This window comes from Bos javanicus, chromosome 10 (genome assembly GCF_032452875.1).
Source record: "Bos javanicus breed banteng chromosome 10, ARS-OSU_banteng_1.0, whole genome shotgun sequence".
Taxonomy (NCBI): domain Eukaryota; kingdom Metazoa; phylum Chordata; class Mammalia; order Artiodactyla; family Bovidae; genus Bos; species Bos javanicus.
In genome coordinates, this window is record NC_083877.1 from 6,913,961 (window position 1) to 6,940,900 (window position 26,940).

Consider the following 26,940-nt stretch of genomic DNA (forward strand, 5'->3'; position numbering starts at 1 on the left):
TGATTGATGAAATACAACTAATAATACAACTAACATTCACTGAACATCTATATGTAAAGGTTTGTAGCAGAGACTGAGTCTTAAGCAAATAACTACTAAACTACAATAACTGAAAAATTCAACTTACCACACTCATTTATTCAAGATACACATACATCATTTCCCACAAAGTGACACAGCACTGTTTTTCTTATTAACTTACTCCCAACCCCTCACATTAAGAATTATTTCCAGGTAACAAATTCTCCCAAGAAATACAAAGTTCCTTGAAAGTATTTCACTCAATTTATTATCACAGAGTTAAAGAGCATGATTCAAATAAAGAATGACTTCATTGTTAAGCTAAAATAAGAAAACAATGAATTAGGTTCTATGGGAAAAGGTGGGCTCAAGTGTTATGTTCACTAACAAATAATAAATACATTAATGAATTACAGTAGTCACAACTCTTCAAGTCCAGACTTCCTCACATATGAGCATTATGATTTCCTAAGGATGTCATGTGTGTGAATTCAAACATATTTATTATTTGCCTTCAAAGATTAATTGATACAGGTAATAGCCCACATTTAAGGAAAGCAAAGATAACTATTTAACAGAGGTTAGTATTGTATTTTCGGAGAGGGCAATGGCACCCCACTCCAGTACTCTTGCCTGGAAAATCCCATGGATGGGGGAGCCTGGAAGGCTGCAGTCCATGGGGTTGCTGAGGTTCGGATACGACTGGGCGACTTCGCTTTCACTTTTCACTTTCATGCATTGGAGAAGGAAATGACAACCCACTCCAGTGTCCTTGCCTGGAGAGTCCCAGGGACGGTGGGGCCTGGTGGGCTGCCGTCTGTGGGGTCACACAGAGTCGGACACGACTGAAGTGACTTAGCAGCAGCAGCAGCAGTATTGTATTTTAAAAATTTAACTCAAATACATACTCTATTTGTCAACTTCATTCTGAGAAGCTCACTGAATTCAGTTATATTTTGGAATTTCCTTGAAATATTATGTAACAGTGAACCTGGGAACCCACAGAGTAGGAGCAAAGTTGAAGGAGTTCAGGAATGTAAATGCTTCTGTTTCCCCCGCCACCTGTTTAGCTATGCGTGGGTGCTCAGGCACTTCTGTCATGTCCAACTCTTAGCAACCCCAAAGACTGCAGCCCGCCAGGCTCCTCCGTCCATGGGGATTCTCCAGGCATGAATACTGGAGTGGGCTGCCAGGCCTCCTCCAGGGGATCTTCCCAACCCAGGGATCTAACAGGAGTCTCTTATGTCTCTGCATTGGCAGGACGGTTCTTTACCACTAGTGCCACCTGGGAAGCCCTGCTTAACTATAGTGAAGATTAACTACCCCTCAGATTCTGCTGCTTTATTTTTTTTTTTAACCTTCTGTACTACCACCTAGCCCAGTGAATACTTCCACTAGGTTCTTCCAAACTTTTCAAATCATTTTGGTTTCCTACTCATTTATTTGATTATGAACTGCAATAAAAGTTCTGTAAGCAACTACAGATCTAAAAACAGTAGAAATCTACAAAGAACTAACACATGGCTTTTTCCTGAGTAGATGCAATGTAAATATTTACTGAAACTTTTTCTTTTTCCCAAATAAGCCAGGCACTATTAACACAATCCATAATTCAAGACAACGTAACTAAATTTAACTCCACAAAAATTAGCATGGTACTCTACAAATAGTATTTCTTAGGAAGATATAAAACCTCATTCGTCTCTTTCCACATCACCAATCAATAAACTATTTTCAAAGAGTCAAACAAGCACTGTAACTAACAAGCATCTAACAATATGCAAAAGAAGGAAGAAGGGAAGAACCAAAGGAAGACATTTCAAGATTATAAAATATATTTCTATCCCTGATTCATTCTTTCCTCGAGCATGAGCAGTGATCCATCTCAAAAGAAAGAAAACTCTAAAATGCTAAACTAGATACAATTTCAAAAGTTCATTATAATGAACCACAAACCAGTCAAAACAAACACTGAGTTTTTACGTTCAACCTATTTCTTTAAAATTGTCTTTAAGAATGGAGAGCAGTAGTTTCATTCTGAACATTTCCAAATAAATCCTCCATAAATTTTTCCAACTCAATATTCAACTAAGTATTTGTTTTCAAACTGTGAACACTTAAGGGCAGAATGTATGAAAAATGATGGAAAAATACTACATGATTTTCCTTAAATGTGTAACATAAACATATGTTAAGTCATTTAGATATGAACACATATCCAAAGCATACCATTTGCTTTTTATAAACAATATAAATTCTCTCATAAAGTGAATTCTCTTTGGATGTATCAGTGAAATCTAAGACTGTTTTAAGACACTCATTTTTAGATTTTAACTACAACAGCTTCCTTAACTGACTTCCACTTAACTAATCTGCCTTGTTGTTACTGTTTTGGTTAAGTCTGTGTCCGACTCTCTTGCGACCCTGTGGACTGTAGCCCACCGGGCTCCTCTATCCAAGGGATTTCCCAGGCAAGAATACTGAAGTGGGTTGCCTTTTCCTTCTCCAGGTGATCTTCCTGACCCAGGGATCAAACTCACATCTCTAGCACTGCAGGTAGATTCTTTACTCTGAGCTCCTAGGGAAACTTTCCCAACCTGACTTAGATAACATGTTTTTAACCTTTATTAAACATGCCATGAATGGTAATCACTCTCAACTAGTATGTTATTTTTAGTACATTCAGGTACTTCTGACCTACTAGTTGAGTTACATGTTTAACAATTCATTTGGTTGTTCCTAAACCTGTTTATATCAGTTTACTTGCTGTAGTCCTTACATAACTTAAACATTATGTAAGCCTATGGAACACAAAAGCAAAGAGTTATATCTATGTAAATGAAGTTGAGTGCAAGCTGAGGAGAATGACTCAATAAAGGTGAGTCATTCTTTTAAAAGGTATTAAATTAGATAAAGGTGAGACATCTGTAAAATATTAGAGAAAAACATTAAAAGTCAAAAAGAGGAACCTATATTTAGGGTTTTTCAAAAGTATCTTTAAGGCTTTATTCCACTTTAGAGAATCAAAACTGGAAATTGCAGATCATGCATTATGGATGTACTACTTTACACAAAAACTTCTCTCAACCATGATCTTCAAAGAGATATTGTTAGCTCTACATCAGAAAGTTGATTAAGTGAATTTAGATTTATGGTCTATTACATTTTAAGTCAAAATTTCAAAATGTTACAATATGTATCTTTTTACTTTCCTCGTTTAACTTTTTCAATAACTCACTAAGTAACTGTGCCAACCTATCAGATATGAAGCCATCTAACATGTTTTTCTGAAGCCCTTGTTTAAGGGCTTGTTGTAACCAACTAGACAAATCCTACATGTCTAAATAAAATAACTGGAGGAGGAAACAGCAACCCACAGAATCCCATGGACAGAGGGAACTGGCAGGATACAGTCCATTGCGTCACAGAGTCAGACACAACTGAGCATGCACGCACACAAACAAAATAATAGTGTCCAGTGATATACTCTAAAATAATTCTACGGAAAAAAGTACTAGACTATGCTTCACAAGGGCAAGGATCTTAATCTATTCTTTTCATAAACATAAGCCCCAAGAATAGAGTTCCTAGTGTATAGCTGATGCTTAATCAACATTTGTTGAATGAAGGGAAACAGGAACTCACCGTGATGACAGCCTTGCTAAGACAGATGGATCCTCTGCAGCCATACTCTGTCTCATCTTCAGATTTGTAGTAACTCAGAGTGTTATTTTTCAAAACTACCCAGCGATCCTGCCACCCATGAATATAGTTTGTCCACTGAAGGAAAAGAAAACAAAAAATTAAGTCAGTATTTTAGAAATCCAAACACTCTTAAACAGCAGTCAATCTAAGTTTAAGACCAAAATGTGAAAAGTTCTAACTACAAACAGTTAAAATTAAAAAAGCTAAGATTTTCCAGATTAAATATGATTTTCCATAATTTCTTCAAAATTATAGATAAAATAGACAATAAATAAAACATAACATCTAAAGAATAAAAACTGAAGCACATTTCGGTTAAAAATTCTGCTTTTTTTTTTTCTGGTGTGCTTTCATCCTCCCCTCCTCACCACCTTCAAGACTTAAATTTGTTTCTGTCCCTGTCACATTCGACATATTCAACAGCAAAATAAGTTTGGCTACACAGTCTCTCACTCCCCTCATGCATGAAGCATTCTAAAATAGAAGCCAATCATGCCCAAAACTCTGTTTTTGTTGTTAAGTTATTCCTATATGAAAATGTATGATGTTTCTGACTACATTAAAGTAAAAATACAGATCACCTCTTTGGCATATCTATCAACTACTTTTACCTCCATAGCACTCTTTGAAGATCTATTTTTCAAACTCAAGGGTAAAATACAAACATAAAATTGGTTTCCAAAAACATACTTGGATTATCTGTTTCCAGTACCTACAAATGGTTTGTGCTGCTAAAGTTCTGCTGCTGCACAGTGAAGATCAAAACCAATACACTTACAAAGGCAGAAATGTAACCTCTATCGGAATTGTTGATATTGTATATTTTTATGCCCTGGGGTTTTAAGTAGACAATTCAAAAACTATCTGCCAAAAACTAACTCTAAATGGATTGTTAAAAATATACTGCATTGGCTCAGAGAAATCTTTTCTTTACTGTTTCCTAATTCAACAGGTTTGAGACTGTTTGGCTCTTAACATCTTCTAAACTCCACCATTACAAGCCCTCCCTGAGAACTTATCCACACAGGATAAGCGCCTTGAGATTTACCACCACTTAAGACAGCGACTTAAAATGACAACAAATAGACACAAAAATAAATTTACCTCTACCATAGAGTGCACTACCCCACTATGTTCCTATTTCTTTGGCTATACTGCTACTTTCAGTCATTCAGACTCAAACCCGGCTCAGGATTCTGGTACAGCATGGACAGAGCAGTGGATACAACATCAGAGAGGCTCAAGTACTTTCCTAGCTGTGTGAAAAGTTTTGACAAATTATTTAACTTCATCTTTCCTGCCTATTAAACCCTTAATCTGACTCTTATCTTTTTTCAAGTAATCCAATCAAATTATCAGGGGCTTCCCTGGTGACACAGACGGTAAAGAATCTGCCTGCAATGCAGGAGACCTGAGTTCATTCCCTAGGTCAGGAAGATCCCCTGGAGAAGGGAATGGCTATCCACTCCAGTATTCCTGCCTGGAGAGTTCCATGCTCAGAGAAGCCTGGCGGGCTACAGGTCATGGGGTCGCAAAGAGTCGGACACGACTGACCAAATAATACTTTCTGGGTTCCTGAGAAGGCTTAATAACCTTACCTCTAATATCTTCTGCTTTTAATTTCATAACTTACATAATCTTATTTATTAGGCATATTTTGCTTATTTATCTTACATATTAACCTCATTTAGTCTCCAGTTACAAAACTTACATGAACAACTGATTGCCTACAATAGACACTGTTTAGACTGGTATACCTTAATCCTACCTTGTATTCAATTATTGCCTCTCAGAAAACTAGTAACTGTGTGACTACGGTCAAGTTACTTATCCTCTGTTTGTTTGTCACATTTTACCTCTTAAAGTTTTTTAAGATTAAGCATGAACAGACTTAGAACACTGCCAAGCACATAGTATTTTCTCAGTTGGAAGCAGAATTATGAATAGCTAATGAAGCTCTCTATACAAGGGACTTCCCAAGCAAGAATACTGAAGTCGGTTGCCATGCCCTTCTCCAGGGGATCTTCCAGACCCAGGAATTGAACCCAGGTCTCCTGCGTTGCAGGCAGATTCTTTACTGGCTGAGACATCCGGGTTCCCCAAAAATGAAACTTAGAATCCTTCAGGGAACCTCACAAGAACAGATCCCTTTCAAAGTGACAGACAAGACACTAACAATTTTGTGCCCATACTTTTATATTATATTCTTATAGAAGACCCAATAATCACATAAACTTCAGGCCCTTTACCCAGGAAGTGTTAACTCTATTCACAACCAGACGGCAGACTTCTGCCTTTCCTCCTAGCCTCACAACATTTCTTCACTCTTCCCCATTCAACAGAGCCAAGGCGATATGTGGGCACTGCAAGAGAATTAAATGATCCTGCTTCCTAGTAGTCCAGCAAGCATAAATTCAGGAGGAAAAAAAAACACATTTATAATAAGGATCAGAAGCAAGTCACACATAAAATGCTATATGAATGAATACTATATTCATAGGAGATAACACCCTTGAGGAAAGGAGTGCTGGGATGGCTGGCAAAATAAAAGTCTTCATAGAAAGAACAGTTGAGATGGACTCCAGAGATGGACAGAATTTCAGCCAATAGTTAGGTGTGTGAAGAAAACATTAGATAAAGATAAGGTAATAAAGTTGGAGAGAATTCAGAAGAAATTGGGTGAGATTTATCCAGGCTTAGTTGCTCTCAAGTCCATCTAAGGCCTGAATCTTTTCCCATCCATAACCCAACTTGACATCTGTTATAACCACCTAGAATTATTGTCAACCCAGTATTTTTGGAACTTAACGTGTCTAAGAAACAAGCCTGTAGAAAATATATTCATATTAAAAAAACGCTGGGCTGCTGTATTTCTCATACAAGTTTACTCTACCACCACCATTTCAAATTCACTCCATTCGTGGGGGAACAAAACAAGTTAGCATTAGGATTTAACTACATTACTAAACAGAAGTTAAACAACAGACACTGAGTTCTAACCTTTGTTTAAAATTACCAAGTGAATACAAAGATTCAAAATATATATGTACTTGAAACTTAAAAACATACATTCACTATAAAACATTCTTGATGGAAAAGCTTCCAAGAAAACATATGTATCCATAAATTGCTAAATTTCAGGGAAATTTCCTTCTTAGCTGTTAACAAGAATACCAAAACCTACGTCCCTGTTGATTCCAGGTACACAGCAACATGGAAGTTATCTGCCTACTAAAGAAGTGGTCAAATACTACATCTCTATGCACTTAAATATCACGGAGACAAATCTTTTTTTTTTTTTTTTTGGTCATAAAGTATATACTACAACACTCTGCTTAAGTGATTCTTGGATACTCACACACAGCGCATACTCAGAGCACTGGTGACTCCACCCCTCACTACAATCCTCCTATCCCACAAAAAGGGATAATCAATAGTTCAAAAGTACAGCTTGTTTTTGTAAAATACTTAACACACCACCATACTAATTTGGTGAAATTATTGGAATCACTGAGAAGCAAAAAAGATTCATTAACAGTTCCAAAGGAAAATGTACACCCATCACACATGTTCAATCCAGATTCCTAAATTACAAGATACATCTAATCCAAAGAGACCCTGGGGAGTTTCACCTTACTGAAAATTTTTCACTGAAATTCCAATAATGATTACATTATCAACACACTGTAATTTTTCCATACACAAATAAAAGTTAACACGTGCAAGCCTTAGTTTTGACATACTCATGCCTTTCGTAGGTCCTTTCTCAGTCTTCTAAAGACAATATAAAAGCCTAATATGAAACGATTACACAAACGACGTCCAAAAGCTTAGCCAAAGTAGGTATACTGGAAGCATGGTGATTTCTTAATAGGCAGTGGCTGCACATGATCTAGTATCTTATGACCAGCCTGTTGAAAGACTGGACCCTGCTCCCCTTCTCCAAGTTAACTGCCAGCTCCAGCCATTTCTAAAAGTTTAACAGAAAGAGAAAACGAAGTAAAAAAGGCAATGTGGATCTTATCACAGCAAAAACCTAAAAGAAAAAGAAAGAAAAGAAGGAAAGAAAACAAAACCTTAACAACAAACCCCAAACCACGTACTACCAACGGAAAAGATTACCCACCTTCCCTCTTAAAAGGGGCCTCATCCATTTTCGTTAACTAGCTTTCAAATTCTACAAATGACTATCTACTTCGTAAAAATTTTGGAAAAAATGTTTTTAAAAAAAATACAGGAAAAGTAAGATGTCTTTTCCTAACTCTGCCCCCTGTCTGCAAGAATACTTTACTAAATAACACTCTTCTTGGACTAAATAAATGTCGGTTTCCATTCTGACATGTTTCAAGTTACTACGAATATTTCTTGTACCTATCACCTGCCGATTCAATAGCTCCCTCTGAATTGGGGTAAAGGGTGAAAGGAAAGTACAAAACGTCCTCCTCATTTAGATCTCTCACTACATCTAGGCTGGCATAGTTTCCCACCTCAGATTTCAGCACCAAGCCAAGTTGCTCCGGCTTCTTTCTCAAAAACTGCGTCTACAAAAATCCCCCACCCCTGCTCTGCTCGGCATCTCTGGACAAACCTCTCTACCGTACTCGTTCCTTCGGATACTGCTGTTGCTCATCCCGAATTCCTATATCCAGGACGCCTGCCGCCCGGGGTCCCGAGTCGCGGTGCGCATCCCGTTCCCAAACTGGATGGATCCCCGGGTTGGGACGAGCTTCCCCCGGTCCTAGGCCGCCGAGACCCAGGGCAGGCGAAGAAGACCGTCCCCTTCTGCCCCCACCCCCACCGCGGCGCCGGTCCGGGCACTTCAGCGGCAGGACTCGGCCCCACACCCCGGGCCCATTCCGCAGCCCCCGCCCCGGGACAATCCGTGTTCTCGCTGCCAGCCCCACCCCGTGCCCTCAGCTGCTCGCCTCGCGGCAGGTGAGTCCCGGCAAAGGGCCCCTCAGCCTCGCGGGCTGCTCACCTTGCTGAGGACTCCGCAGCGCTCCACCGGCGGCCCGGACTCCGTCTCCGGATCCTCCTCCGAGCCCGACGAGTTCCAGCTCTGGTTATCCGACATGGAGGCGCGACAGCCGAGCAGGAGACCGGCCCCCGCTCCCTGAGCTGCGCCGGTGGAGGCGCCCAGTCCCCGGGGTGAAGGGTCGGGGGATGGCGAAGGAAGGAGTGCCCGCTCCGGTGCAGGAGGGAGCGGGAGGAGGGATGGAGTCCGCCCGCCGCGCCGCCGCCGCCGCCGCCGCCGCGCCTGACACCAAGCGGACCGGGGAAGGAGGTCGAGGGGCGAAGGAAGCCTGCCCTTCCAACCGTCAGCCGTCGCCGTCGTTGTGACTCCTGCGCTGCGCCCGGCGCCGCCGCCCGAATTTGGCCCCCTCGATGCCAACCTCGGGGGAGAGGAAAAGAGGAGGAAGACGGGAAGAGGGAAAACCCAGCTGCAGAGACCCAGGTCCACTCACACCTCCGCTAGGCCGCCATCTTCCTGCCTAGCCCACTATTTACCCTCCCCTCCCCTCTTCCCTCCCTTTCGTCCTCCCATTCTCCCCTCTGCTCCCCGCCCCGTCCCCCTCCCAACGTCTGACGCGTCACGCCGAGGCTCGGAGTTCCCTCCCGCAACTTACCTCCGGCCCTCCCGGGTGACGCCGGGTAGGAAAGTAGGAGGAGCGGAGAAAGGAGAAGGCGGGATGGGGACCCCGCTGTGCTGCATTCTGGGAAGGACGCTGCTCCGTGCGCCGCGCAGCCTCCTGGGAGTTGTAGTCGCGGTCCGGAGGCAACTGGTGAGTGATCCGCGCCAGGAGGGCTGGTCGCCTTGGGGACCGTCAGAGGGAGGGTGGGCTTCGTTTGATAGTTGCGTGACCCGTCCCCTGTGCCACGCTCCTATCTGTGCCTAGCGTGTTTATGACGAACCCGCCGGGCTTGTGGACCGGGACGTGAGACAGCTTGCGGGGGATGCCCGGGCCTGCCCTCCGTGGCCGTTTCCCAAAAGCCGGATAGCATCTTGCCGCTTGCCTGGGCAGAAGCATACCGGGCTTTTCTGCCTCAACCACGGGCCGGGGGGTTGCGACCTCTCTAATGACGAGGGCATTTCTTTCCGTCAAACCACCTCTGCAAATTTCGAAGATCTTCCGTCTCGCCGTTTAGAAGTTAGACTTCACCTGAGGTTTCCCAATTTAGAAGGGAGAATTTTTAGTCCCTTCTCACTAGAGCAAGAACTTTTCTTTGTTAGATTTACAGAGTTTTTAATTGTGGAAAGTAATTTTGGAGATGTCGGAGAATAAATGACATTGAAGAGTTTTTAAAGGAAAATAAGAATGTGAGGTGAGAGAGATGAGATGAGACTTCCCTCATTGTCCAGTGATTGGGACTTCGCCTAACAATGCTGGGGTGCAGTTTCGATCCTTGGTCGGGGATTCCACATGCTTCGTGGCCACTTCCTTGCATAACAGAGATGAAAGTACAGTAATCTTATTGAGTGATAACGGGTTAAGCAGTAGGAGGTTGGCTTTGCCTGAAGACTAGAATTAGTGGAAAGACTGAGAGAAGATCTAACAGATTTCATTTTGCTTTTTTGCATATATTAAGATAATTTTTATGGGGAGATCGTTAACTTTGTAGCATCAATTCTTTCATCTTGTTTGCTTCTTTTCCATCTTGTCAACTTCCTAATAATTGCCAAGAGTACAATTCCTTATTAAACCTTAGAAAGAATACCTGCTTACTGCAGGTGACAGGAGGATAGAAGTGAAATTTTCAATCTGTGGGAAAAGGCTCAGTGGCCAGAAGGCTCTAGTCGCCACAGAGGTCAACTTAACTGCAATCTTCAGGAAAAAAAACGGAATGATAAAAAGGGTTTTGTTTTCCTAGATTGACACGAAATGCTGAATCTGTTGTAAATCAGATACAAATTATTTTTCTGTTGTGAAATCAAGTGAAAACGCATAATTGAAAGCCATTCAGATGAATAAAACCTTGAGATAAGCTTTTGAAAATACTTTTTCAACATGTTAATTAGGAGATAATCCCAATTTTGTCATTCAAAACAGAAAAATAGAAAAAATTAACTTAGCACATTTTCCCTCTTTATTGAATTACTAAATTATATCCCTGGTAGCTCAACGGTAAAGAATCCACCTGCAATGCAGGAGACCCCAGTTCCATTCCTGGATAGGGAAGATCCCCTGGAGAACGGATAGGCTACCCACTCCAGTATTTTGGGGCTTCCCTTGTGGCTCAGCTGGTAAAGAATCCGCCTGCAGTGTGGGAGACCTGGGTTCAACCCCTGGGTTGGGAAGATCCCCTGGAGAAGGGAAAGGCTACCCACTCCAGTTTTCTGGCCTGGAGAATTCCTGGTTACAAAGAGTTGCACACCACTGAGCTACTTTCACTTCACCTTTAGAGTGTCAAATGTAGCAAATTTTGCTTTGCATTTCAGTTACCTAATATAGTTGACTTCCTATCTCTGATTCTTTTAACTCTAGGTTTTAAAATGTCATAAGTCTCAAGGAAATGATTATGAAATGTTGAAAAATCCACTTCATATTGCAATTTATCAATAGAATCATGAGAGCATCGTATATATTTATTTTTAAATTGAACTTTCTGTTGTATTTTATGAATTTCTAAGTTGTGTGGTTGTAAGCACCAATGCTTACATCACTAAGTTGCCCATTTAATCAGTAGGGAATTGTTTAATTGTAATAGAATTGTAATAGAATTAATGAGAGAAATTGCCTTTTTAAAAAAGCTTCTTTGTGTGTGTCTCTGTACTTACACAACTATTTTTTAAATGTTTTTAAGTACAGAATGATTTTTGTACACTGATCAGAATACCATTTTAGAGGTTGGGATTCTCTTCTGTTAATGGTAAGAAACTGCAATACAAGAATGAAATACACAAGCTTTCTCTTTATTCTGTTGTGAGAATGATAGCTTCTGAGTTTTCTCTCTTACTTAGAACCATCCTCAACCTTATCAATATTCTATATTGTCTCTTAGTTGTTTTTTTTTAACTTTTAAACTTGAATTCACCTGTTTTAAGAACAACCACTTGGTCCACTGTTTTATTTAATAGTTTTTCTTACGCTTATATTTACGTGATTTGCAAAATCTCCATATATTATATCTAGGTCTGTTTCTGGACTTCATTCATTTTTATTATCTATTTTGTCTGTAGCTGTGCTAATACCATACTGTTTTAATTATTTAACTTTATCCTATTTTCATATATATAATAACAAAACTCCTAATGTTCTTTCTCGTTTGGATATTTTTGTATATCTTCTCTTCCAGGTGAGTTTTTAGAACATTTTGTCAAATTACATGAAACACTCTATTGGAATTTGGATTAAGAATGCACTTAATTTGTGAAGCAAATGACATCTTTACATTATTAGTTCTTAGCCTTGGTCAGATACTTTATATACCTGATCTAACTTACTCCTTACAAACCACATAATGTAAGCATTGTTGGCTTCATCTTAAGGATAATGAAACTGAAGCTCAGTGCTGCCAAGTAACTTACCCAGTGGCAAATAGCTACTAAGTATTGGGGTTAGGATTTGAAAACAGATCTGATTTTAAAGGTCATACCATTTTATTTGATTCAGGAGACCCCTAAAGGTGGGAAGAATTGTGTAAATAGTTTATTCTGTAGATGAGTATATCAGAGCAACTGTGCTCTTAATTCAGTTAATGGTTTTGAATATCTTTTCACTTACCCAGCCCTTACATCTATGCTGTCTTACTTAACCCTAATATAGAATTTATTAGGTGCTCTTCTATTTCTATTATTATTTCTAATATAGAAATAATATATTATTTTTCTAATATAGAAATAATATATTATTTTTCTAATATAGAAACTATATTATATTTATAATATAATTATTTACATTTCTAATATTATTTTCTATTTCTAATATAATTATTTTCTATTTCTAGTATGTCTTCACATGAAGACACTGAACCCAGAGATTTTAGATAACTTTCCAAAGGTCATACAACATCAAAGAGAATAGTTGTTGTTCAAACCAGCATCTCTTGCATCTCCTACATTGGCAGGTGATTCTTTAGCACTGACCCATCTGGGAAGCCCTGTCATCCCACTACAATTCTTCAATTCCTCTTCTTTCTCCCCATCTTCACCTTGCTTCATTCTCCCACCTTTTTCTTTCTACAAAACCCCAATCCCTTCATCCCTGCCTCCCTCTCCCATTGCAATGACACAGAAACCAAAAACCTAGCAGTTTTACTAATCACCAGGTAGGGGTCTAGAAGTAAATATGTCTTCTTGTTGCTGGAATTATAGTAGCAGAGGATGTCCCAAGTTGAAACTGAGGTCATTGTCTAATATTTAAAAATGATGTTATAAAGAGCCTTCATTCGTCCACTTAGCCTGCCATAACAAAATACAACATGCTAGGTGGCCCTGGTCTCATTATCTCTTCTAATTCAGAATACCAGTCCTATTGGATTAGGGCCCCATCCTATGGCCTCACTTAACCTTATCTATAGGGCTTCCCTCATGGCTTAGCAGTAAAGGATCTGCCTGCCAATGCAGGAGACTGAGGTTCCATCCCTGATCCAGGAGGATCCCCTGGAGAAGGAAATGGCAACCCATTCCAGTATTCTTGCCTGGAAGATCCTGTGGACAGAGGACCCTCGTGGGCTACAGTCCACGGGATCACAGAAGAGTCAGGCATGACCTAATGACTAAACAACAACAAGCAAAATTATCTTTTAATAGGCCCTGTCTCCAAATACAATCATATTGAGAGTTAGGTCCTCAAAATATGAATTGAGGGGAACACATTTAGTCCATAACAGTGCTTACAGGTTCTGTATTCCCACAGTCTTTATTACGGTAAAGATACATTTTGAGTTAAATAGTCCTTTTTAGCTAACCTGGGAATTTAACTGTTCATGGTAATCTTTATAATACTGTTCCCAACTGAAACATAGTCAGTTAAAAACTGGAGATTTACATACAAAACCTGAATTTTAAAACTTAAGAATTACTAATCCGTGAAGTAGAGGTAATGATCTATGAATAGAAACAGTCTAAAAACTAAAGTACAAGTGAACAAAATACAGCGTGTAAGCAATACAGCTGATATTTTTTTCCGCTTTTTAATGTGTTGAATAATAATCTGGGTAATGAAATTATGGACCACTTCAATTTCCTCTTTGAACCCTTTGGTATGAAAAAAAGTATGTCATGTGAGTATGTGTGTGCCTGTGTATCACTTTTGTAATAGAAGAAATTGTTTAATTATAAATGATATAAATTAAAGATTAATCTCTACATACAGTGTTCTAAGTTAATTTTCAACTTAGAGTTGTTAATGTCCCTGTTTTTCCATACATTTCCCTCTTTAACATAAAGCGAATTGATGATTACAGCATTTCTTAAGAATGCCCCATTGTGTCTTCAGAGTTATTTTCCCCAAGCTGGCGACCCCATTCACATTTTGATGCACAGGTAATGACAGTTAGGTCATAACTGCTGTCTCACTGACAAGGAGTATATGAAACATCCCAAGTTTTGAAAAGTTAAAATATGAAAAAGAGATGTGTTCTTGAAGCAGTGAGATATGGTGCAATCAGCCTTTCCTGTCTATGGATTCCACATCCTTGGATTCAACCAACCTTAGGTCACAAATATTCAGGAAAAAAATTCCAGAAAGTTCCAAAAAGCAAAGGTTGAATTTGCTGCCCACCAGCAGCTATTTATATATAATTTACATGATATTTATATGTCATTTACATGAGCTATTTGTAAATCATATTAGGTGTTATAAGTAGCCTAGAGATTATTTAAAGTATATGGGAGGCTATGCACAGGTTGTATGCAGATACCTCACAATTTAACATAAAGGGCCTGAATACTCATGGATTTTGGTATCCGCAAAGAGTCCTGTAACCAATCCCCTGTGGATACTGAGAGAGGTCTGTACTTGCTTTTTTAAGCATTTCCCCTTCCTTTTTCCTCCGTTTTTAATTTTTAGAATATAAAAACATACATACAGTCCCCAACTTAGAATGATTCAACTTAGGATTTTTGGACTTTATTTCTTCTCTTTTCCCAGGCTAGCAGTATGTAATATGATACTCTCTTGTGCTGTTGGGCAGTGTCAGTGAGTCACAGGTCCTAGTCAGCCATGTGATCATGAGGGTAAACAACACAATTCTGTACCCTTAAACCTGTTCTGCTTTTCACTTTCAGTGCTATACTGAGTAAATTACATGATTTTATCAAGGCTCTTCAACTGAAGGGATCAGAAATGTATTTCAGGTAGCTCAAATAAGAGATGTTATTGTAGAGCTCTCTGAATCCTCAGCTGGGCCTTGTATGCATATTTCAGTCCTTGGAAAATGAGGTCTTGGTGTTTTTCTGTTCATCTGTGGGGCCTCATGGTATCTTTCATCTCTGTGTTCTTGTCTTCTCAGTCTCAGTTTATTTGTCTCTTCATATCTCATCTTGCATGTTGTCCAACTTGTTTTAACTACCTGTCAGTTTCGGGGCCCTCTCCATGTCAGTAAAGAATCCGCCTGCAATGCAGGAGACCCTGGTTTGATTCCTGGGTCGGGAGGATCCCCTGGAGAAGGGACAGGCTACCCACTCCAGTATTCTTGGGCTTCCCTTGTGGCTAGCTGGTAAAGAATCTGCCTGCAATGCAGGAGACCTGGGTTCGATCCCTGGTTTGGAAAGATCCCCTGGAGAAGGGAAAGGCTACCCATTCCAGTATTCTGGCCTGGAGAATTCCATGGACTGTATAATCCATGGGGTGCCAAAGAGTCGGACAAGACTGAGTGACTTTCGCTTTCACTCAGTGTCTAAGTTTAAATTCTCAGGTAATTAGCCAGCCAGCGCTGTAATTAGCTCTTCCCAAAAGTATGGAATATGTCTGCCCCTTCTGTGGTTTGTTGGGAGTTGGAGGCCAACTAGAAGCAATAGGCATGTCTAGTATATATATAATTTACATTATAATCTGTTTATAGCTGTAGGGGTGGGAAAGGGGGCATTCTGAGGGGAAAGAATTATGTAATGTATAAGAAAATCTAATTGTCAAATCACAAATATTCTTTTAAAAGGAATAACATGATAATGTTTAAATGACTGTATTAGACTGTATATATTATTTTTTCTTCTACTAAAAACATGACTAAAATTTTTTTATCTACTTTTTTCAAATATTAGTCCCCAAAATAGTGCTTAGAAGGCAGTCAATATAATTAATTAATTAATGTATTTTACCTTATCTTTTCAGTTAATAGTTTAATTCAGCAAGTATCCGATATGTAAGCTATTATGCTGACTACTATGAATAAGTTTAAAATAGTTATAGATTAAAAAAAGAAGGGAATTGTGTAGGTCTGCATTCAAGGAGTTTATAACAGAAAACAAGGTAAGAAAGTATACATATGAGTTGAGCTAGTATTTTGTAAGTTAAAAGAAGGTACCTTTTACTCCTCTGGAGAAGGAAATGGCAATCCACTCCAGCACTCTTGCCTGGAAAATCCCATGGATGGAGGAGCCTGATAGGCTACAGTCCATGGGAGTCACAAAGAGTCACAAAGACTGAGCGACTTCACTTTCACCTTTTACCCCTAGGATCTGACAGTGATAACTCCTGTTCTCTAATGTATTTTCTAATCCTTAGGCCACTTGCCCCAGGTCTTTTTAGTTAAAACAATGGTTGTTTGGGATTTTAAAGAAAAAAGGATTGTCTTTGCTTGCTGATCTCTTACCATCAAGTTATCACTTTAATTGTTTTATGAATCTTGTCACATTAGAAATATCATAAACTGATAGATCTCCTTTTCTTTTAACGTGTAACTGTGTGTGTGACATTCAGCATGTGCCCTAAATAAAGTTCAGAGATTTAAAAGATTTAACAGCTCTTCTGCAAACCTTTTCCAGTTTAACCTGAACCGCTTGCCCTTTTGAATGCTTTTGTTTCCCACTTTTCCTGTTTTGACTACTAATAAATTATATTAGTCTGTTAGGCTTAGTGTTCCTGTCAGGCCTGTTAAAGAATCATAGTTTCTGCCACTCTGGTGGTTCTCCCTGAGTTCAGAGTGAACAAGCTGACAGTCCCTGAGTGTGAGTCCTAGGACTTCATCCTTAATAACCATTTTGACTTTGGTGTGTATTAAATAAATGCTAACTTAATAAATGGCATCAGTATAACCAGTCTCTCTTTATTGCTATGTATATCCCAGTTGTTGTGGTGTTATATGCGTTTGTAAAATGCTATTTTCATAAGTATATCAAAGTAGATAATCATTTATGTGAAATGAGGTGAATGCATCTATATCCATTCCTGACAATGTAAACACTAGTTTCAGAAATATTAGGGGCTGCAAGAAACTTGCATGTGTTCATCTTTTGTGACCTTGTACAGAATTCTTTTGTAATATCTTTGTGACTGTATTCAAAAAAGGGAGTAGTATACAAACGTGTGTAAAGTGAATGTAAAGAAGCTATTCATGGCTTTGCCTCCCAGTGTATCTTAAGCTTTTGAGTTGGTACCAAAAAATGGTTGTATGTTACCTGTTTGTAGTCAGCATCTGGCATGCGTATCTCCCACATTAGTAATTTTCTGTTAGACTTAGATCTTTATAGATATAGTCATATCCAGTGTAAGTAACCCAAATGTACTAGTCTATGAATTAGCATAAATAATAAAACAAATTTTCCAGTTACTGAGAAAAATATGAAAAGCTGATCATAAAATCTAGTTGAATAAAAGGAGCCTTGTAGAGGGGTTGGAGCAACTGGGAGATTGGGATTGACATGTATACAGTATTGATACTATGTATAAAATAGGTAGTTAATGAGAACCTACTGTGTAGCCCAGGGAACTCTACTTAATGCACTGTGGTGACCTGAATGGGAGGGAAGTCCAAAAGGAAGGGGATATATGGATAAGTATGACTGATTTATTTTGCTGTACAGTAGAAACTAACACAACACTGTAAAGCAACTATACTCCAATAGAAATTAATTTAAAAATAGTAAGTTTAAAACAACCTGGAAGAAAAAAGGAGCCTTGTAATTAATCTGATGAATTTATGTGCGTTCTTTATATGTGAATGGTCCTCACAGCCAGACAGCTGCAGAATTTCTCTCCTTCCTGTGTACGCTGGCACTATTTTCTTTCTCTTCATTCCACCCTTCCTTTGTATTACTGTTGTTTATATGTGTTGTGCATTGCTATTGTCTGCTATTATTTTTCCTCTTCTGTTCCTCCTCTATAGTCATTGGCAGAAGTTATGGGAAAAGCAGAGGAGGGAGTCAGTGAGAAATAGAAGCTAGGAGGAAAATGAGCTATAATAGAACCTTCATAACATGCCTTCCATCCTATTTTAATTGATTCATGGGCATAGGGATTATGCTTTACCTATTCTTAATTACTTACTTAGATTCATTTTCCCACTTACTTTGATTCTTTTTCTCAAGAGTCCCTAAATAGTCTCACCATTTTTCCAGGCCCTGCAACTGCTCTTCATTTCTTGGTTTCAAATATAGACTTGATGTCCTTTTACTATATCCCTGTCTCATATTTTTATTTTCCTCAATTATGATTCTAAATGATTAGGACCACTTACTTGGGTTTTCCATGTTATGATGATATGATGGCTATCTAACTAGGCATTGTCAATATTTACCTTACTTACTTTCTTTTTCTTTGTTCTAACTACCCACAGTCCATTTGGATTGAAAGACTTGTTTTATTGACATCAATTATTGTTATTATGCTCATACTGCTAGGACTCACCTGTTACTCTGATTCTTAAGGTTACTTGCATATATATCTTAGACTCACTTATGTGTTGATATTTTACCATGTAACTCTCTAAGAACAACTTTATTTGAGTAAGGGAAAGGTACCTGTTGGTAATACATTGCATACAGCTGCTTAGGAATATGTCATATCCCATGGAAAGTTCTAACATTCATCAATAAGACTGATTTCAGAAAAAGAATTTTAAAGAACATGTAGGCCACCCTTAGAGCCAAGCCAGGCATGTTCCAAGCAGAAATATTCTTTCTTACTGTTGAATAAAATTAAAATTGTATTTCATTAACTTTTGTTTATATGTTTGGTTTTGTAGGGTTAAAAATGTATCAGAAGTAGTTGGTATTTAATAGGTCTCACTATAACACTAAAAAAATCCTTTAGTCTTAAAAGTAGTGTTTGTAGCATATGCCCTGAGAAAAACCACAATTCTAAAATACACATATACTCCAGGGTTCACTGCAGTTCTATTTATACTAGCCAGGAGATGGAAGCAACTTAAATGCCCATCAACAGATAAATAGATAAAGAAGTTGTGTTACATGTATACAATGAAAATTACTTAGCCATAAAAAGAAATGAGAGAATGAACTTGAGTCAGTTCTAGTGAAGTAGATTATCCTAGAGCCTCTTATACAGAGTGAATAAGTCAGAAAGAGAAAAACAAATATCATATATTAAGACATATATATGGAATTTAGAAAAAGGTACCAGTGAACTTGTTTGCAGGGCAGCAGTGAGAGACCCAGACAGAGAGAACAGACTTATGGACACAGCAGGGAAAGGAGCGGGTGGGCTGAACTGAGAGCGTAGCATGAAGCATCGATATGACCTTATGTAAAAGAGAGAGCCAGTTGGAATTTACCCTATAGCGCAGAGAGCTCAACATGGTGCTCTGTGATGACCTAAGAGTAGTGGGGTGGGGTTGGATGTTTAATAGCAGGGGAACATATGCATACCTATGGCTGATTCATATTGATGTATGATAGATACCAGCACAACATTGTAAAGCAATTATGCTTCAATTAAAAAAAAATTTTAGAAAGTGAAAAATAAGTATGTAGTATACATCTATCAGAGAAGGCAATGGCACCCCACTCCAGTACTCTTGCCTGGAAAATCCATGGACAGAGGAGCCTGGTAGGCTGCAGTCCATGGGGTCTCGAAGAGTCAGACATGACTGAGTGACTTCACTTTCACTCTTCTTTTTCATGCATTGGAGAAGGAAATGGCAACCCACTCCAGTGTTCTTGCCTGGAGAATCCCAGGGACGGGGAGCCTGGTGGGCTGCCGTCTATGGGGTCGCACAGAGTCGGACACTACTGAAGCGACTTAGCATAGCATAGCATACATCTATAATAGATAAATAGGAATATTGCTGTCTAGTCTCTGCATATATATTTTTTCCTTCTGTTTTTCTCCCCAAGCTTTTGAGTCTTGTAGCCTCTTTTCATTGCATCGAGAAATTCTTTTGGTAATGTATTAAAGCCATACTACATAAAGCATTATATTCTTAAGTATTGATAGAATCCTCATGATAATTATTTTGTCAATGTGTTTGCTTTCTATTTTTCTTCCCAGCCCTTTCATTGTTTCACTTTTACTGTAATTTCAGATCCTCTTTTCCTTAGTCACATAAACTGAAAATTATCATTATGAAATACACATGTTGTTATGGTGATACAGTTTACCTTCATCTTCATTTAAAGTATTTGTTAAGAACTTGCTATATGGGGACCCTAATTAGGGTGCTGTAAAAATGAGATACATACCACACTTTCATAGACCCGTTATTCTAGCATACAGAAATGTGTCTAAGGATACAGACAGTAATACTAAGACTATTTAGAAATATAGACAAAAATAAGTAATAAAACTGTTGTTATGGTTTTAACAGTCACATTATTATTAAAGAGCATGGAGAGCTTTAAAATTGCCTGTCACATAGTAAGTGATCAGTGTATATGGATGAATGGAATAAGTTTAGTTGGTTAATGATTGAAGGGAAATTGTAGGGATTGCAATTAACAAAGACCAGGAGAAAAATCACTAAGCACAGTTAAACTTAATGAGGGACTAAAGAACCAAATAGCATCATAGTTTTTTGTAAGGAAGAAGTATCATTTGTTAGGGCCTACTCAGTGTAGGCATTGTTTTAGGTTTATCACATTTAGTATTCATTTTTCACAAAAACCCTGCAACATACACATTATCCTTATTTTACATATAAAGAAATTAAAGTTCAAATAAATAAATTGCCCAAAGTCCTAGCTAGCGAATAGTCTAGCCCAGATTTTTGAACCTCATAGGCTTATACTATGTACTTTTTATACATACACAGTTGTCTCTATATCCTTTGGGCGTTGGATTTGTTTCCAGGATCGCAAAGATACCAAAATCTATGGATGCTAAAATCCTTTGTATAATCATGGCATGGTATAGTTGGCAGAGTACATCATGCGAAATGCCAGGCTGGATGAAACACAAGGTGGAATTAAGATTTCCAGGTGAAATATCAATAATCTGAGATATGCAGATGATACCACCCTTATGGCAGAAAGCAAAGAAGAACTGAAGAGCCTCTTGGTGAAAGTGAAAGAAGAGAGTGAAAAAGCTGGCTTAAAACAACATTCAAAAAGTGAAGTTCATGGCCTCCAGCCCCATCACTTCATGGCAAATAGATGGGGAAACAGTGACAGACTTTATTTCTTAGGCTCCAAAATCACTGCAGATGGTGACTGCAGCCATGAAATTAAAAGACGCCTGCTCCTTGGAAGAAAAGCTATGACCAACCTAGACAACGTACTAAAAAGCAGAGACATTACTTTGCCAACAAAGGTCCATCTAGTCAAAGCTGTGGTTTCTCCAGTAGTCAGGTATGGATGTGAGAGTTGGACCATAAGGAAGGCGGCTGCTGCTGCTGCTGCTGCTGCTGCTGCTGCTAAGTCGCTTCAGTCATGTCCGACTCTGTGCGACCCCAGAGACGACAGCCCACCAGGCTCCCCTGTCCCTGGGATTCTCCAGGCAAGAACACTGGAGTGGGTTGCCATTTCCTTCTCCAAGGAAGGCTGAGTACCGAAGAATTGATGTTTTTGAACTATGGTGTTGGGGAAGACTCTTGAGAGTCCCTTGGACTGCAAGGAGTCAAACTACTCAGTCCTAAAGGAAATTGGTCCTGAATATTCATTGGAAGGACTCCTGTTGAAGCTGAAGCTCCAATACTTTGGCCACCTGATGTGAAGAACTGACTCATTTGAAAAGACACTGAAGATGGGAAAGATTGAAGGCGGGAGGAGAAGGGGATGACAGAGGATGAGATGGTTGGATGGCATCACCAACTTTATGGACATGAGTTTAAGCAAGTTCCAGGAGATGGTGAAGGACAGGGAAGCCTGGCATTCTACAGTCCATGGGGTTGCAAAGAGTCAGACATGACTGAGCAACTGAACAACAAAAGAGTTGGCCTGCCCTATCTGCATTCCACATCTGCGTAGTCAGCCAACCTGGATCCATCGGTTGGTTGAATCCCCAGATGTGGAAACTTCAGATACAGAGGGCCAACTTTATTTAGACAAACAACAGCTGTGATCAATATTATTAAACATTTAAGCATTTGTTAGAGCCAGATTACTTTCTAGGTACGTTGCATGGTTTTTCTTTAGTTCAACAATTTTCTTAAAAGAAAATTCACCCACATATGTTTTTAGGGTGCAACAACATATAATAAAGCCAGTTTACAATTTTTTTTCTGACTAATAACTAAAGGCGTGTATTTGCTAGCCAGGCTGTGTTCTAATTACCCATAAATAATTTAAGTGATCTCTAGAGCCTGTTGCAATCATCCTTTTGTCTAATATTGATAAAGGAGTTATATAATCCCAGGGACAGGGGAGCCTGGTGGGCTTTGGTCTATGGGGTTGCACAGAGTCGGACACAACTGACACGACTTAGCAGCAGCAGCAGCAGAGCCTGTTGCAATCATCCTTTTGTCTAATGTTGGTAAAGGAGTTATATATTGATCTAAGTTTTATGTCATGAAAAGTAGTCATTGGCATTTATCATCATGTTATATATATTTTGTTGTTGTTGTTGGAGTAATTTAGGAGTAATCTTGAGAAGTAACAATAAAGGGATAGAGAACAACAACATTACTAGAAATTATAATAACACATAGTAAACTCAAGTTTTTATTTCATATTTTCCTGAAATAGGTCATGTCCTTTGAAAGTAACTAGTTGCTCACTGACTTTTATGTGTGGTCCTGGAACTATCCATTTTTAAAATAAAGATCCCAGATTTCATATGCATCTTTAATAGTAACTTCTAGTATATCATTACTTCTGGCTTTTATCTTGCATTTGTATCATCCAAATGCAATGACATTACAAACACTGACATTCATAATCTAGTTTTTGAAAAAGCAACCATTTTCTTTCCTTCATAATTGTGAAACATTTTCAATTTTATGTTTATAAACACCAGTTAGAATGAAGGCCAATAAAATTTTAATTTCTTCACCATCACTTCCTATTTCCTTTGTGTAATATCTACATTAAGCATTTGTACACTTACAAATTATATTAAGTAACTTTCAGTGCACAAACATCATAAAGGATGAAAGAACACTGTCATACATCCTGTTAACAAAATGGGATGTTCCAAATTATTCTTGCAAAATACCCTGTGATGAAGGCCTCCCTGTTAAATGACAAACTGGGTGGAAATGCCACATTTGCTTTTTATTCTTAAAAGTGCATTGTTCACTCATTGATTTTTGAGTTTGATAAAATATATCTATGTGAATCATCTGAAATTTCATAGCCTGAGATTTTGCTTATAATATGAATTTCACCATCACTATGGTCTATAATACTATTAGTCTCTTTATGTTTATTTTTAGAGTTGTCTGATAATTGTGAAACTCCTCTGTCAAATTTCCTCTTTTTGCCTGTATGGGTAGAAAGTGAAAAATTTAGAACTCTCAACTATGTTTATTGAAAACCACCAAAAACAACAACAAACCCTGAAAAATGTCTCTATGCTTCTTTTATACTTACATTCAAAGACATAATACTATGGGCAACACAGTAAGAAAACTAAAGAATGATGTAATAGTGATAATTTATTTCACTACTAGATCATCTTTCTAGATGATTCCATTCCATTTCCATATAATTTTTAAAATAATTGATTATTAATGATTAATTCACAGGATGATAAAATAACAAAATATAGGAAAAATAAGATCCCTAAGATATTTTATGGTATATCTTCAATTTATAGAGATCACCATAATGTATCTTCAATTTGTGAAAGATTCAAATAGATCCATAAAGAAATCTCAAAATAGGGTGAATTTTATTCTGATTTTAAAAAAGTAAGTTTGAGACTTTCCTGGTTGTCCAGTGGCTAAGACTCTGCACTGCCAATGCAGGGGGCCTGGGTTTGATCCCCGGTCAGGGAACTAGAGCCTGCATGTTGCTACTGAGACCCTGTGCAGACAAATAAATTATTTTTAAAAGTGTAAATCTGTTTTTGTTCCTTGGAAGATTCCTAAAAAGGAATAAGATTTGAAATGTCAATTCCTATAATAAAGTTGCTCAAAGAAAAAAACTCAAAAACTAAAATTGAGTCTAATAGTCTTTGTGGTATACCAAGGGTTAATATAACCACATTCCTTACTGTTATTTCATAACCAAACCTGAACTAGTTTCTGTTTCCTTTCCTGTCTCAGGTGAAAAAGTTAAAAACTTTTTTGTATTTCCTTCTCCAATTTCAGGCAGAAGGTTAGCCATTGTAATTCATTCCAAGATAATGTCTTGGCCAAATGACAGACACACCTTAAGTATCAAAGCATATCTTAATATATTACAGGTTCATTTCTCTTTTCCCAATCCAGTGGAATTTTTGCACTTTTAAAAATTAGATGGAGAAAGTGTAAGAATAGATGTATTAAAAAAAAATCGTGTAGGGGTTTCCCTAGCAGTCTGGTAGTTAAGACTCTGCAGTTCCACTGCAAGGGGTGTGGGTTTGATCTGTGGTGGGTGAACTAAGATCCTATAAGCCACACAGCATGAACTAAAATAAAAAATAAAGTTATAGTAATTTTTAGAAATCAAGTATAAAGTATATGATAAAAATTTGACCTTAGGGACATCACAATAGTTCATTTTTGTTAGAAATAACTAAAATACTAAAAATGTTTCAGTTTTTCACATAAGAAAAGCATAGCTGTCATGTATATACCATTGTAGCAAGCATTTCACAGTGGAACTGTACTTTATGTATCATGATCTGAGAAAATTATCAAAAACCAACAAGAATTCAAGGGAATCAATAAGCAACATGGGATAATACTTTTGCCTCAGTCAGACATGTTGAAAGATGTATGAAGTAAATACTGGTGAATTTCAGAGGCAAAGCCCTTCTCTTTGCTTATTTCTAGGGATTACTGGTAGTTTGTTTTGTTTTGTTGGTACTTTTTTATGGAATAAGAACCCAGACTATTTTGTGAGTAAGATAAGTATAATACTTGATATTTCAGATAGTAAACAGATGTATGTGTGTGTGCTCAGTCACCCAGTCGTATCCAACTCTGTGACCCCATGGACTGTGGCCCACCAGACTCCACTGTCCATGAAATTTTCCAGGCAAGAATACCGGAGTGGGTTGCCATTTTCTTCTCCAGGGGATCTGCCTGACCTAGGAATCAAACCTGCATCTCATGTCTCCTGCACTGACAGGCAGATTCTTTACCACAGCACCACCTGGGAAACCCAGTTAAACAGGTACATAATCCAAATCTATTTGTAAGTCATATTCCTGGCAGGGCGCGGGGGAGTTGGGAATTTTTGAAGTCTTGGAAGCATGTTTTCTCTTTCTCAAAAGGGGATATTTTGGAAAAAGAGAAAAAAGCAAATGCAGGGGAAGGGTGGGAGGGGATAAGGAAGACAGCTGTGCTGCATATCAGAAACAGAGGAAGCCTTCAGTTCTTTAAAAGAGCAGATGAAGAGGAAGCAGGAGTAGAGAGGGAAGTGTTCACGGAGAATTTAGGAACCTGGTCTAGATCTGTCCTTTAAAGGAAGGTATGTGTCTAGGCACATCATGACCAAACTGTTGAAACCAAGATGAGGAGGAAAAACTTGAAAGTCAGAAAGAAAGAACATATCACATGTAAGGAACAACAACTTGAATGATTATGATCTTAACAGATATAATGGAAACTAGAAAACAGTGAAGCAACATCTGAAATTCACTGAAAGAAAATGAACTCAGTTCTATATCTGATGAAAATATCTTTCAAGAATAGAGGTAAAATAAATCTACTGGCATCTCAGGCAGTGTTTATATATTTGGCATACACATTTAAAATGTGGGCTCTGGACACAGAATCTGGAATTGAGTTCAGGCTTGGACACCTTCTCCTTATATATCTTACGGTCATATACTCTGTTGGGATAATATATCAACTAGTGAATAAACATGAAGAATAAATTAGAGAATGCTTCTTAAGCAGGTGCCTAACATATGGTAAGTTGTTAGAACATGTTAGTTATCGTATACTCATATGTGTTTTTAGAAAATGTAGCTAACCTTATGGAATTTCATATTTTCTATTTTCATCTGTTCTATTTTTTCCCTTAACGTTACTGAATTTGGCTATCCTTGAAAACGGAAGAAACACTGATAGTGTTGTGAAAGCGAAGTCATTTTTACTGCTACTTTGACCTGTACAAAGACCATACTTAGGAAACTCTCATTTTCATAAAAAAATCTTTTTATGAATAATGCTTTCCCTTTATTTTCTGCATTGCTTTAGGGAGAAATATAGGGCTTTTTATTTTGATAATTGATTTTACTATGATTATTGAAGAAATTGCCCTTCAGATTACTAGGAAGATCTGCAGTTGATCCCCAAATGTATTTTTATTTGTATACTGTTTCTAACATTTCAGGATACTCTTTAAAATTTCCTAGTTTTTAGAAAAGTTTGAATGAACATCATATTTTCATAGTTTTATTTTAGTTTCTTTGTCATTATTTCGTATTCTTCAATTGAAGACTTCCTGGGCTTTTAGAGAGTTTTCAAGACTGCAATATCATTTAAAATATTACAGCAAATGTATGATATTTTATGTATTACAACTATTATCATCACCAATCATACCACTTTGATGTTACTTCCATATTAGTCTGCAAAACAACTACTCTTCCTTTTTTAAAATTTCAACAATTTTCTACTTCACCTTTTTTGTCTTTATAGTGTTAAGTGTGACACCTTTGAAGCCAAATCTGAAATAGTATCAAATCTCTGTAACTTTAAGGTACTTACTAAATATGCGCCCTGGTTTCCTCATCTCTTATGAAAATTAAATAGGGTAATGAGTGTTAAATACTGTAAGAT

General features: G+C 38.1%; 2 protein-coding genes across 4 annotated transcripts in view; one reads left to right on the forward strand and one right to left on the reverse strand.

Annotated features, from left to right (window-relative positions):
* Positions 1–9,439, reverse strand: part of CERT1 (ceramide transporter 1) — a 131,426-nt gene extending 121,987 nt beyond the window's left edge. For both annotated transcript variants that reach the window (XM_061429993.1, XM_061429992.1), the window contains exons 1-3: positions 9,354–9,439; positions 8,705–9,119; positions 3,667–3,801 (exon numbers count right to left, since the gene is read on the reverse strand). In XM_061429993.1, the coding sequence (XP_061285977.1) occupies positions 3,667–3,801; positions 8,705–9,119; positions 9,354–9,439 (636 nt within the window). The remainder of the gene's footprint in view (positions 1–3,666; positions 3,802–8,704; positions 9,120–9,353) is intronic.
* POLK (DNA polymerase kappa) overlaps positions 9,417–26,940 on the forward strand; it is an 80,764-nt gene continuing 63,240 nt past the window's right edge. The window contains exons 1-2 of one of the 2 annotated variants that reach the window (XM_061429990.1): positions 9,487–9,509; positions 11,535–11,595. In XM_061429990.1, coding sequence (XP_061285974.1) covers positions 11,593–11,595 — 3 coding nt within the window. In that variant the 5' untranslated portion in view covers positions 9,487–9,509; positions 11,535–11,592. Of the gene's footprint in view, positions 9,510–11,534; positions 11,596–26,940 lie in introns of both variants that reach the window. The other variant, XM_061429989.1, reaches the window with a different exon arrangement.